This window comes from Physella acuta, unplaced genomic scaffold (assembly GCF_028476545.2).
Source record: "Physella acuta isolate Inbredline_101_S28 unplaced genomic scaffold, ASM2847654v3 ptg000838l, whole genome shotgun sequence".
Taxonomy (NCBI): domain Eukaryota; kingdom Metazoa; phylum Mollusca; class Gastropoda; family Physidae; genus Physella; species Physella acuta.
The window spans coordinates 17,145-30,591 of NW_026732355.1; the positions used below are offsets into that span (position 1 = coordinate 17,145).

The following is a 13,447-nucleotide window of genomic DNA, read 5'->3' on the forward strand; positions in this document are numbered from 1 at the left end:
GTCTCAGCATAGATGAAGCAGAGTTGACTTGACTGGAGTCGCCCAAAGTACGAAGAACATGGAAAAGTGTGTTAGTGGAGAGAGAAGGAATTTGGTCACCTTACCTAGAAATTTAATAAAATCAAGTCCAATTTTTTAAAACAAATCACAATCAAAATATAATTACATCATTAAAAGTATACGCTGCATGCGAGTTTTCTGAACGTTTATAGCCATGAATATAACCTGTAGGACATGTTGCACGATTATCTTCATTAGAATGACTAATTATTGGACATCTCTGCGTGGATGGTAAGCTTGATTTTTATGATTTGCTTAATTGATTTCGGTCTTCATTAGAATGACTAATTATTGGACATCTCTGCGTGGATGGTAAGCTTGATTTTTATGATTTGCTTAATTGATTTCGGTGGGGATTACTAATCAGTATGTGTACGATTATGAAGAAGTAAGCTGTATATAAGGTTAGGTTGGTTGTGGTTGTAGAATATATAAGCTGGCCTCAAACGCTGACCATATATTGGTGTAGTGTATAGATTGGGAAGGCGTGGTCGGATGGTAGAACGTACGATTGCTAACCTGAAAGTCGCGAGTTCGAATCCGTGTTGTAGGACGTCCCAAATTCTATCTAGCTCTGGTGAGTACCTAACTCACATTGGGGAAACTCAAATTAGAGAAACGAACGCAGCTGGGGGTAGCGCTGACCACACTATCCCGATGTATGTCGAGGTCATTGAAAAAGATGAACTCTACTACCTCTACCCATTGTGTCTTGGTAACGAACGGGTAACGATGATGCTTCTGTTAAGAAATCACGATAATATCCTTATCTAAAACATTCACGAGAATATGCTGTTCCGGTGAAACTTTTCAAGACTAATCGATGCCCAATCGTGTGACAATCAGCTTGCGTGACGATTGAAGCTGAACTACCGCGTAACGATTAGATAAATCTTTCTGTACCGGCGCTAGCACGATATCGTTTGCTTTGCTGGCTTCGCTCATACATTGAATACATCGATCTGATTGAATCAATCGCCGTTTGAATGGGGGAATACGAGATCGAAAATGGCAAAAATTTTAGAAGGTTTTGATTGTAAATAATATTATGTCAAACGAATTACTTTACGTTTGAAATACATCACATTTTATTTAAATCTCAATACTGGAAAATTTCTGAAATGTTTAAGGAAATTGCACGGACGTCTAGTAAGTTAATATGTTTATAAAGTACATTTTTTAAAAAAATATTACCTAAACAAAATCTTCATAGACTGAAAGCCTGGATCGATTATGACGTCATATGGATCCTTTCTTACAATGCTCATCTATTATTAACTTGACATTTTCAAACTTTTTTGTGCCTCTGGGTTTTTTTTTTTTTTTTTAAAGTTAGTTTGGCCCAGCATTTGGTAGAGAAGTGGTTTTTGCTGCTGTTGTTTTTTAACAGTGTGGTTGTGATGAAGTTTGATAGTGGTGTTGGTGGTGCTTGTTTGTAGTTGTAGCCTTTTTTGTGACAGTGGGGATTTTGGTGGTATCTGTAACATTGTGGGTAGTTGTGGGTTTGGTAGTTTAGTGATTTTGGTGGGTTTGTGTGATTTCGGTTTCTTGTTGAAAGATTTTTATTTTTAGTGATTTTTGTTGATTTGGTTTAGCGGTATTGAAAGATTTTGTGATATTTAAAATTAATGTGGTTTTCTTAATAATCGAGACATTTTAATAATAGCGTTTTTGTCGGGTTTTTTGCTTTGTGTTTGTATGTGTGGTGTTTGGTTTATACAATATATAATGAAGAATATACATTACATACAAAGTGTTGTTCAATTATCATCCGGACAACACCAAAAAAACACCATTGAAAACCAAAGGAAATGTGAAAATCCACTCACTAGCTTACGATACCTTAAGAGAAAAGTCTCCCCACCCCCCTCCCCAACCCCCTTACACACAGCTACACACTACCGCAATGTAAAAGATAGCTAGACAAAATCTGTCTCCACCCCCACCCCCCCCACTCCCCCACCCCCTTACACACAGCTACACACTACCGTGATGTAAAAGATAGCCAGACAAAATATGTCTCCCCCCCCCCCCCACCCCCCCCTACACACAGCTACACACTGATGTAAAAGATATCCAGACAAAATCTGTCTCCCCCCCCCCCACACCCCCCCCTACACACAGCTACACACTGATGTAAAAGATATCCAGACAAAATCTGTCTCCCCCCAACCCCCCCCTTACACACAGCTACCCACTGATGTAAAAGATAGCCAGACAAAATCTGTCTCCCCCAACCCCCAACCCCCTTACACACAGCTACACACTACTGTGATGTAACAGATAGCCAGACAAAATCTGTCTCCCCCAACCCCCCCCCCCCCTTACACACAGCTACACACTACTGTGATGTAAAAGATATCCAGACAAAATCTGTCTCCCCCAACCCCCCCCCCTTACACACAGCTACACACTACTGTGATGTAAAAGATAGCCAGACAAAATCTGTCTCCCCCAACCCCCCCCCCCCCACACACACACAGCTACACACTACTGTGATGTAAAAGATAGCCAGACAAAATCTGTCTCCCCCAACCCCCCCCCCCTTACACACAGCTACCCACTGATGTAAAAGATAGCCAGACAAAATCTGTCTCCCCCAACCCCCCCCCCCCCCTTACACACAGCTACACACTACTGTGATGTAAAAGATAGCCAGACAAAATCTGTCTCCCCCAACCCCCCCCCCCTTACACACAGCTACACACTACTGTGATGTAAAAGATAGCCAGACAAAATCTGTCTCCCCCCAACCCCCCCCTTACACACAGCTACACACTACTGTGATGTAAAAGATAGCCAGACAAAATCTGTCTCCCCCAACCCCCCCCCCCTTACACACAGCTACACACTACTGTGATGTAAAAGATAGCCAGACAAAATCTGTCTCCCCCAACCCCCCCCCCCCTTACACACAGCTACACACTACTGTGATGTAAAAGATAGCCAGACAAAATCTGTCTCCCCCCAACCCCCCCTTACACACAGCTACACACTACTGTGATGTAAAAGATAGCCAGACAAAATCTGTCTCCCCCCAACCCCCCCCTTACACACAGCTACACACTGATGTAACAGATAGCCAGACAAAATCTGTCTCCCCCAACCCCCCCCCTTACACACAGCTACACACTACTGTGATGTAACAGACAGCCAGACAAAATCTGTCTCCCCCCCCCCCTCCCCAACCCCCTTACACACAGCTACACACTGATGTAACAGATAGCCAGACAAAATCTGTCTCCCATAAGACCCAAGTCCTACTCCCACATTCCAATGAGATTTAAGTCTGCGATTCATCCACGGGATTGATTTCTGATATCTAGGGACGGGGTATTTTTTTTTTCAAATTTTGGCCTTCACCCTTACGGAGACATCGGTACTGTACCGACGTGAGTCGAGGGGTGGGGCGGGCCAGTGAGGGGGTGGGGCGGGCAAGTGCGACCAGCGTTATTTGGGTCACTAAAGTTTAGGTATTCATTTCTGCTCCTCCTCACTCGCCTGCGCGATTTCCACGGCCACTTTCTCTCACTCATTGGTGCTTGAATGGCTTCCCTTTGGTGGTGTTAGCTATCTCCCTTGTGCTGTGTTATTTGCGTGAGTTGTCGGCCTTTACTGCGGTCGTTGCCACGATGAAAACCCCAGCACAAGTTGCACGTAAAAGTCACTGAAATACTTTATTTTAAACACAAATAATTCTTTCCTTATAACTACCATATTTTGTTGTTTTTGTATTTGTAGCTTGTTTTAAAAAAAAATTAAATTGTTTAACATCTTTTTGACCTAATTGTAGGACAATGTCTTTTGCAAGACATTTTAATCTTTTAATATCTAGGTCAGCTTTCGTTACATATTTCAAAGAATTACGTTTTTAACATGTAGGTCAACTTTAGAAAAATGTTTCTTGGATAGAACTATAAATACCTACATCATAAACTAAATCTGGAATATATTTTATCTCACGTCATAGTGTGATTGTTGATGGACGTATATAGCAATGTCAAGTGGGACGGAGTGGATTTGTTGTATTCATATACTTTTCTTAATTCTTCTAGAAAATTCTGTCTTTTCCATTTTGTATATAATTCGCCTTACTTGACATTTTACAAAATATCGACATTTGTTTTAATAACCTGTCGGTTTGTAAATTTAAAAAAAAAAAATCTATATCTAGCGTTAGTTTAAAACTATGCTTATTTTGCTAATACGTTGAGAGAAAAATTATATTAGTACGGTTACACTATAGATACCCTGACTGTCATATGAGCATTAATATTATGTTTCATAACGTTAAAACGCTTAACGTACGACAGGGTCATAGTGCTATTCATAAAGTTAAAACACTCAGCGGTATAGGCAGGTCATAGTGCTACAACAAGGTACTTGTTAACAAAACAAATATCATTTGATAAGGTCACTTGTTTGACATAAAAATTAAAGCAAGAAAGTACTATTTTAAATGTAGGATATGATATGTTGGTTTTGGATGTAGAACGCAGATCATATATTTGTGTAAGGTATAGGTTTTATATGCTAGTTGTGAGTGTATACTATAATACAGTAAAAAGTACCGTATCGAACCTGACAGTCTATGAGTCAGGTAAAGTAGAATTCACCTGTTTCTATAACCTATAATTAAGTGAGTTGGGTACCCTTTAGAGCTGGGTTGGCTCAGGGACGTCCTATGGACTCGGGCCCGGGATCCGAACTCGAAATATATTTACTGGTTGGAAATATCATGAGAAAGCTACATGTTTGACATCAGAGTTGAGGTACCCATCAGAGCTGGACTGCTAACCAGTTAGTCTCGAGGAAAGTAAAGGCGGCTGGGCATAGTGCTGACCACACTATCTCTTCATATGCCGAGGTCACAGAATCAAGTGAACTCTACTTCATTTGCCCCATAGACCGTCAGGTTTGAAAGGGAAACTTTACTTTACCTGTTTGACATACATGTCACATATAAATGACAAGTCTACACTCCAGCCGGCACTCCACGCTAGGGACGTCGGGTAAAACGAACCAGACGTGTACTGCCCACAACTTGAAGCATATTTTATGTATATCACACCCCACTTCCACGCTCTTCGAGACAACCACAGTGCTAAAGATGGCTAGCAGAGCATCCTGGGAAATTTAGGATGGATTTTTTTTTTCTAGGGGAAAAAATTGCATCTAGGCCACGCGTAATTATCGGGTTCATTAAGAAACATTTTTTCGGTTCGTGTTTTTCTCTCTTTCCCCCCACCCCTCTTCTCTCTCTCTCTCTCTCTCTCTTTGTCTCCTCCATTTTGCTTCTTCTTTCCTATTTATCTTTCTCTCACGCCATCCCCCGTCTTTCTATCTCACAAACCAGGCTTAGTAAAATATAATCTTTCACCAGGGCTATATAGAGAACGCCATATATCAACTCTTTCTCGGTCTCTCCGTACTCGATGCTTCATTTTCCTTATATTTTCTGTTATATTTTAGAAGATTCTCAATAAACGTCAAAAAGAGCTAAAAATCACCACCCCAACCCCTACTACAATTTCAATTTATTTTATCATCCTCAGGTATCGTTTAGGCATCCGACAGTCGGAAGAGGCCTTCAACACGTTCCGCGTCATCGCGGAATCCGGAAACATCGTCACGATGCGCGAGCTGACGTCACTGCAGGGGGAGACGATGCGGCTGGTGGTGGAGGCGGTGGACAACGGCGCCAAGCCGCAGACGGCGCAGGCGATGGTTAACATCCACATCGTCGACTCCATCAACAACGCTCCGGCCATCCGCATGACGACGTTATCCGGGACCCGGGTGTCGCGGATCATGGAGAACTCCCCGCCCGGCTACGTCGTGGCGCACTTCATCGTGGAGGACGCCGACTCGGGGGAGAACGGCGAGGTCAGCTGTCACCTCCAGGACGACACGTTCGGCCTTCAGAGGTTACAGGAAGCCGAGTACAAGGTCACGGTGTACAACAACCTGGACAGGGAGCTTGTTCCGTTTTATGACGTCAGGATCACGTGCATGGACGGGGGCACGCCCCCTATGACGACAACCGTAGCGTTTTCTGTCATTCTAGAAGACGCGAACGACAACCCTCCAAGATTTCTCAAGTCTTTATACAGAGCAAACATCTCCGAGAACTCTCAAAGCAGTTTTATTCTCCAGGCTGAGGCAGAAGACCTTGACCTTGGTCAGAACGGCAAGGTCACGTACAGGCTAGGCAACGTCACGTCGCTGGTGTCGTCATACATCCACATCAACCTGACCACGGGCGAGCTGCGCACCAAACAAATGCTGGACCACGAGCTGTTTCACGAGCTTGACTTCAGCATCGTTGCCATGGACGACGGCAACCCGAGTTTATCCTCCACCGTCCGCGTCATCATCGACGTCATCGATAAAAACGACAACATCCCGCAAGTCCCGACCGGGTTTTTTATGTCCATCCGGGAAAACCAACCCTACGGATCCGTCGTTGGGCACATCCAAGCCGTCGACCCCGACGAAGGGGACTCTGGGAAAGTCGGTTATCAACTTCTCACCGACAACGAGGCGACGGTCCTCTTTAGCTTAAACGAGACTTCCGGTGAAGTCCTGGCCTTGACGACCTTTGACCGGGAAACGCGCGACATCTACGACATCAACGTGCTGGCACGCGACTACGGCAGCAACCCGCTGACCAACATTCTCCACATCAGGATCCGAGTCACGGACGACAACGACCATAAACCGGTGTTCGACTTCCCGCGACCCAACAACAAAACTATCTTTATGACCATCGACACGCGATACAACACCACGATAGCCAACGTCAAAGCCACGGATTTAGACCTGGGGCCTAACGCGGCCTTGACCTACACGCTCGTGAACGGTGGGCGAGACGTTTTCGATATCGATCCTAGAACCGGGCGACTATTTACAGTCAAAAACCTATTCGCTAAAGACAAAGGGACGTATAATATCGAACTGTTTGTCCGCGATAACGGCGTACCTCCGTTGTCCGCCCAAACTCTCCTCACCATCATCGTCACCCAGGGCAACGCAACCGCCGCCGCTGTTGGTTTCGGATACAGCGAGCAGATCATCATCGTCGCTATCCTCATCGGCGCCACCGTCTTCGTCGCCGTCGTCGTCTTTCTTATCGTGCTGAGATTCTTAAAGAAAGACCGCAGAGACAGACGCCCGAAATACACGGGAGGTCTTCCCATGGAGGTCAAGAAAAGGTCACCGACCCCGGAAGAGGACGCGTCGAGCGACGAAGGACCTTGGAGACGGTACGACGAGGCGAAGAGACCGAACGGACCGGTAGTGACGTCAGGGGATGTGACGTACGACGCCAGTGACGACATCATCATGTTCAAACTGAAGCTGGCCGACCAGTACAGGGAGCTGGAGCCGGAACAAAAGGTACGTGGGCTTTTGTTCACCTTCCTCGAGTACCTGGCGGTACCAGGTAGTCTGGGGTACTTCCGGTGCCAACAAGTATTTAAACAACTTCGAACTAACGTCCGGGTAAGCTTGTTAATCTGTAATCAAACATGGGCTGGCACTAAATATATTTTAAACTTTTTTCATAACTAATACATCCTAGAGGTTACTTTTTAAAAAATTACCTGTACTATTAAAGAACTAAATTTCGTTATGATTATTAATTAGGATTACGGCCAAACTTAATCACGATGTGGATTAAAAGAAAACATGCTAGCAAAAGTGGCATTCTTTGACATATATGACAATCTTTCCTGACATTTTGATCCAACTTACTTCTAAAGCTAGTCAAAACCAGCATTTCATGCAAGTCCGGGTCTCAATGCTACAGCACGACAATGTCAAAGTTTTAACCTAATCCACCACCTCTCCCCCACCCAATTTACATTCGCCATTTCACTCCCTCGATTTTGGCACCATAAATAGTCAAAATGTCAAAAAGTAATATATTTTAGTCGCGTCGAGTTTGACTCTCCAGGCGAGGAGTTAATCGAGATATTAGAATAGTCTAACTCGCGCATGGTGTGCGCGCGCATGCAGTCGACTACTCTCTGGCTCTTTGGGGTATCGTGACCAGGGACTAGGGCCGGTTATTTATAGCCACGGGATCAATGTGTAGGGGAGGGGGGGGGGGAATTATCGTAATCTAATATTAGAGGTTGGAATTCATAGGGGGTTGGTGTAGGAAGTTTAGTGAAGTTTGTCATGTTGAACTATTTAGTTTAGTGAACTTAGGCATGTTAAACTTTGTAGTTTAGTGACGTTAAAAATGTTGAACTTTGTTGTTAAGTGACGTTAAATATGTTGAACTTTGTAGTTTAGTGACGTTTAACATGTTAAACTTTCAGTTTAGTGAAGTTTAATATAGATCTACCAAACCACGTACGTTTATGTTGCGTAAAATTTACCATAAGAGGAAGTGGTGTTAATTTTAATCCCCGTAATATATAAGGTGACTACCTATTTCATTTGTTTTTGTCCAGCCTTATAACATTAGTGTCGCGTTCGCTTGTATAATCTCTTTAAGGGATTATCCAGTTCAGGTTTAATTTTTAACTAAGGGATTAGTGTTAAATGGATTAAGAGTGCAACAAAATGCGTGAACATTAACTCGCACATCTAGAGTTGAGCTGGAATCTGAACTTTTTGCTGAATCCAAAGTGAAACGTAATACTTATTATCTTTAGCGAATATTAAAATAAACGAACTAGTTCTGAGCATAGCCAGCTCTGATGAGTACCTGACACGAGTTGGGGAAAATCGACACGGCAGGGCCTTAGACTGATCATAAACTATTTATAATGTATTCGTCAAATATATATAAACTCTACTTCACCTGCTCTTGCTGAGCATCGGTCTTTACATGGTATTTTGACAGCGATAGGGGGAATGCTAGTGTTATTAGAAGCACTGGCGATTTGTTTTCAAACATCGAGGGTTTAAACAAACATCTTTGTTTTTATATCATCACCAACTTGATGATTTACAAAGAGTTTCTGATGAGTATTTGACGTACACTTCTTCCTTGTAGAATTTAGCCCTCGGCACTCAAAAACTGATCGCGTCATACTTGAAGTCAAGAAAGCATAGTTTTCTTATGCTAACCACACAATGTCTTCATAAGACAATGTCAGAGAATCGAATAAAAACAGCTTTATATTTAATTAATTAATTAATCCATTATTCCACCCCATCCCCCCTCTCCTCACGACAGGTTAACAATGACAAACTGGCAGTCAAGAAAGCAACATCTACTGTCTTTATATAACTAGCCGCATAATCCCGTCCTATTCTATACCTTTCATCTCGCTTTAACCCTAACATTCTCTTCTTAAAAAAAAAGAACATCCCCTTTCATCTAAGCTTATTACAACTAAACAAACGTCTCCCACATGCTGTAAATCCACCTCATCCCCACACAAATCCCCCCACACACAAAGCCCCCGCACTAAGGCGCTTCTCATTAGCTGATGAGCACTTCTATATTGTCCGCGTCACTCACACAATACCGCCCCCTTTGTGAACGTCGTTCGTCCTTTGAATTCGCGCTGTGTAGGAATCTGTACAACCCGCGTCTTGTATGTATGTATGTTTATTTTTTTTATGTAAGAATAATTTGCTTGATTGACGTGAAAGCCTAGTTTAGACATGCAAGCAATTTCCCCTATAGCTTCCAGCCCAGCTGTCGGTTTATCATGCAGCCGGGGAGACCCGGGTGTCTCCACTAAACTCGAGATATAATTATTTCATGGATTTTTTGTATTGCTGTTTATGCGTCCTTTAATTTATTTGTGTTTTTGTTTTATGTCTAACTTAAGTTCAACGAGAAGAAAAACATAAAACTTTTAGCATTGCTGCACTGATTATCTGCCATTTATAGAATGTTGAAATATTATTTTAATATAAAACAAGCCGCCAACGGACATTTAAACATTTTGTTAAAGTTTCTTTATATATCTATATATATATATATATATATATATTTCTCTTCTTGGAGTCGTTAGAAAACACCAAGCTGTAAGCGCGCCTAGCAGTCCCCTCTCTTCCTCTCTAAGCATATCGCAACAACCCTCACCCCCACATGGTCTGGTGAGCTGTGGTTCACGCTAAATATTTACAATCGTAGAGCCGGGTTTAGTGACGCCTATTAGGGGCAGATAATTTAGTTTGAAACTATTTTAAACTTAGGGGAGGTAACTAAGAGGAGGCTGCTTTCACTGGGGGGGGGGAGGAGGGTTTTAGTGTTTTAAAGCAAATATTTTCAGTGACAGCATTGGTACTGTCGAATTCACCAATTATGAATTAATGAAAAGTAGAAAATAAAACTAAATAGCGGCGTGTAATACGCCGCGTGTTGGCTCGTATATATATATATCTAGCGAAATATTAGGATGCGTATTCTTTTTACTAAACGAACACAAAACATATTCTTACTTCATTCCAGATTTATTACTTTACTATCTTTATTTACCTCCCCTTTAAAAAAAATAATCTCAGAACCGGTTGCCGCCCTTTATATAAGAAAACATCTCTTTACTTACTTCCCCTGGATCTTCCATGTACTAATATTTTCCGTCTTGGACTAATAAAACCTCGCCCAGGAACTCATTTGATTTCAAATACTGGCAGACGATAGATGTACCTAAATCTGAAATAATCTCCCTCCTCAGCCCCCCACCCCTCATGACCCCCCCCCCCCCCCCCTCTTCTACCATGAAACCTCAAGAGTATTATAACCCTCTCTCTCACGTAAGGATATAAAAAAACATGAAATCATGGGCGCCATCCGCCTGCAACAGTCCAACGAAGCTGTCACATTTGCATAAACCTACGCAACTTCCGGTACCAATATCGGGGGCCATCTTGGCCGGATGCTGCGGACGAAATTCTTAATTTTATTCATCCGTCAAAATGAAATAATTTCTCCCCCAATTTTATTACCCAGCATCTCGCGGAGAGTGACGTCGGCGAGTAATGGCGCGAGATTAACGTCAACTCAGCGACATGATTATCCCAGCATTAGAAAAACATCACCGCCTTCTACGTCATAGGCAGGGGTGGTTTTCTGCTCGGCTTTGTCAGATTTTGTAAGTCAAGTCAAAATGTATTTTATAATTTACTGTCAGTCTTCATGACTTCGCATGCACCAGAGCTGAAAATCAAATCAAATAATTTCAACATTTAAAATCAGCAAAAAAATTAAAATGTTTTATTTTTCATTTTTTTAATAACAGATTCTGAAAACAGTTCATGCATTTATAATTGTAAAAGCACATGCAATGCATGCATTAATAATATTTTTTAAGGCTAGAAAACTCCAATTCTTAAATTATGTAAAGTAAAAGCAATGATTGCTATTTAGACTTAACGATCCAGTAGGCAGATGAAGTAGAGTTCATACGTTTCTCGCCCTTGTCATATGAAGGCTTGTTGTGGTCAGCTTTATGCCCAGGTTAAATTATGTGATAAGCTTCTTAAACGTAAGTAGCAGCAGTATGTTGCACACACAAAAATTATTTAATAAAAAAATAATGCCTAATTAGTCCATAACGTATAGTTTTTTTTTTTTTTGTTTTTTTTTTGTTTTTTTTTTTTTTTACAAATAATTGAATTTCTAACAGTTTCTTGACAATAATTTAGACTTCCTGTAGTTAAATGATTTCTACCGTCTTAGGGTCGAACAGCACCAGCTAAAACCCAGGCCTTGGATAGTAGCACCGTCAGCCAAGTTCATGACAACATAGCTTAGTCTTTCATGAGACGCTGGGTTTTCATCGGCCCAAAGTCCAGCTTTGATGCATAGGTCCTTACATTCCCCTCTAGCAAGAAAAAAAATACTTCCGCCGCCTCATCAAAAAAAAATGAAAAAAAAAAAAACAGCAGCAGGATCGATCATAACTTCGTCCCAGCCTAGTTCAGTGTACTACAAAGACGTTTCTCATCAATCTATACCCATAATAACAGTCATTACAGCATCCAAACTATCGATTCCTTGTTCATCACAAAGATTAAAACACCGGGTCTCCAGAGATTTTATGCTCGTACAATTATTAAAGTACAAAACAGATTTAATTCCGCCTCGTAAACTTTAGTTTAGGGAAATATCAAGAAGGTTTAGGAAATATCAAGATTTTTTTTAAACATGTCTGATTAAGAATCAACGTTAAATATTTGAATTGCTGATGTTTGGAAAAAAAATTAAAGCAGAAATCAACCATTTTTTGTTTTTCACGTTTGATGCAAATCGTACAATTTTCCTCTGAACGTCTTTCTCCTCTTTTCTCGGAGGTCTAGAGTTCGGATTTTGGTTCGGACTTGTGACTGTAGGTCTCCCCTGAGTCAACCCAGCTCTGATGGGTACCTAACTCACGTTAGGAAAAGTAAAGGCGGCTGGGCATAGTACTCATCACACCATCCCCTCAATACACCACGCCCACGCCTACACCAACACCCTCTTGTACCTATGACCACCCCCACCCCCCTCTACCCCTCACCACACCCATCCGTACACCAACACCCACAACTTCCCCACCCACGCCCGACATGCACTTACTAGTCTTACGTCACACCCACCCACGTCACACCCACCCACGTCATATCCGCCCACCCATCAACCAAGAACTCTATTTCCCAACTTTCGATGATGCACAGTTTAAATCGTGCTTATCGTCATCTCTTTTGTTTTGTTTTTTAACCCTGATAACCACACACAGGCTATCGTTTTTCAATATAAGTATAATATGTCTAAACATAAGAGTGAAACATATATTTAAGAATCTGTGTCAACCAGGTGTTATGTAGATATGTTTCCCACAGCGCGCCTTGTGTTTCATAGTTTAAAGGATTGTTTAACAAATTACGCAAGAATCTGGGTTAACGCCCCTGTTTTTCTGACAAATATTGACCTGACCAGACGCTGACCTTACTACTGGTCAATAAATTTTTGCGACGCGTCTTTCTTTCTTGATATTTGTAAAGCCTTTTCCCCCTCTCCCTCACCCCTTCTCCTCAAGGTAATATATGAGGTATGTATACGATATATGTACCAATATATCTCGACATAGATTTACATCTTTCGGTTCTAGTAAATAACTGAAACCTGCCTTAGTTTACCGTAGTATCTGTCGATCAAAAATATTTACCGTAAAACTCCTAACCGAGTATCCACAAAAATCCTACTTTTAAATTTTGTCAAACTAAATATCTTAAAACTCCTTACTGAGGATCCATCTAAAAACTAATTTAAAATTTGGACAATTCCTAACTGTTAAAATCATAACCGAGGATCCACAAAAAGAAACTTTTTAAAAATTTGTTCGAACTTCTTACTGTAAAACTCCTTACCAAGGATCATCAAAAAAACTATTTTAAAATTTGCTTTCCTCTAAAGGTAAATGTCATGCCCTCG

The 13,447-nt window shown here is 41.7% G+C and overlaps 1 protein-coding gene across 1 annotated transcript in view; it reads left to right on the forward strand.

Annotated features, from left to right (window-relative positions):
- The window catches only part of LOC131951928 (protocadherin-11 X-linked-like), a 67,639-nt gene that overhangs the window by 2,743 nt on the left and 51,449 nt on the right, over positions 1 to 13,447 (forward strand). Inside the window, exon 2 of the mRNA XM_059314380.1 lies at positions 5,616 to 7,458. Within this exon, the coding sequence (XP_059170363.1) occupies positions 5,616 to 7,458 (1,843 nt within the window). The remainder of the gene's footprint in view (positions 1 to 5,615; positions 7,459 to 13,447) is intronic.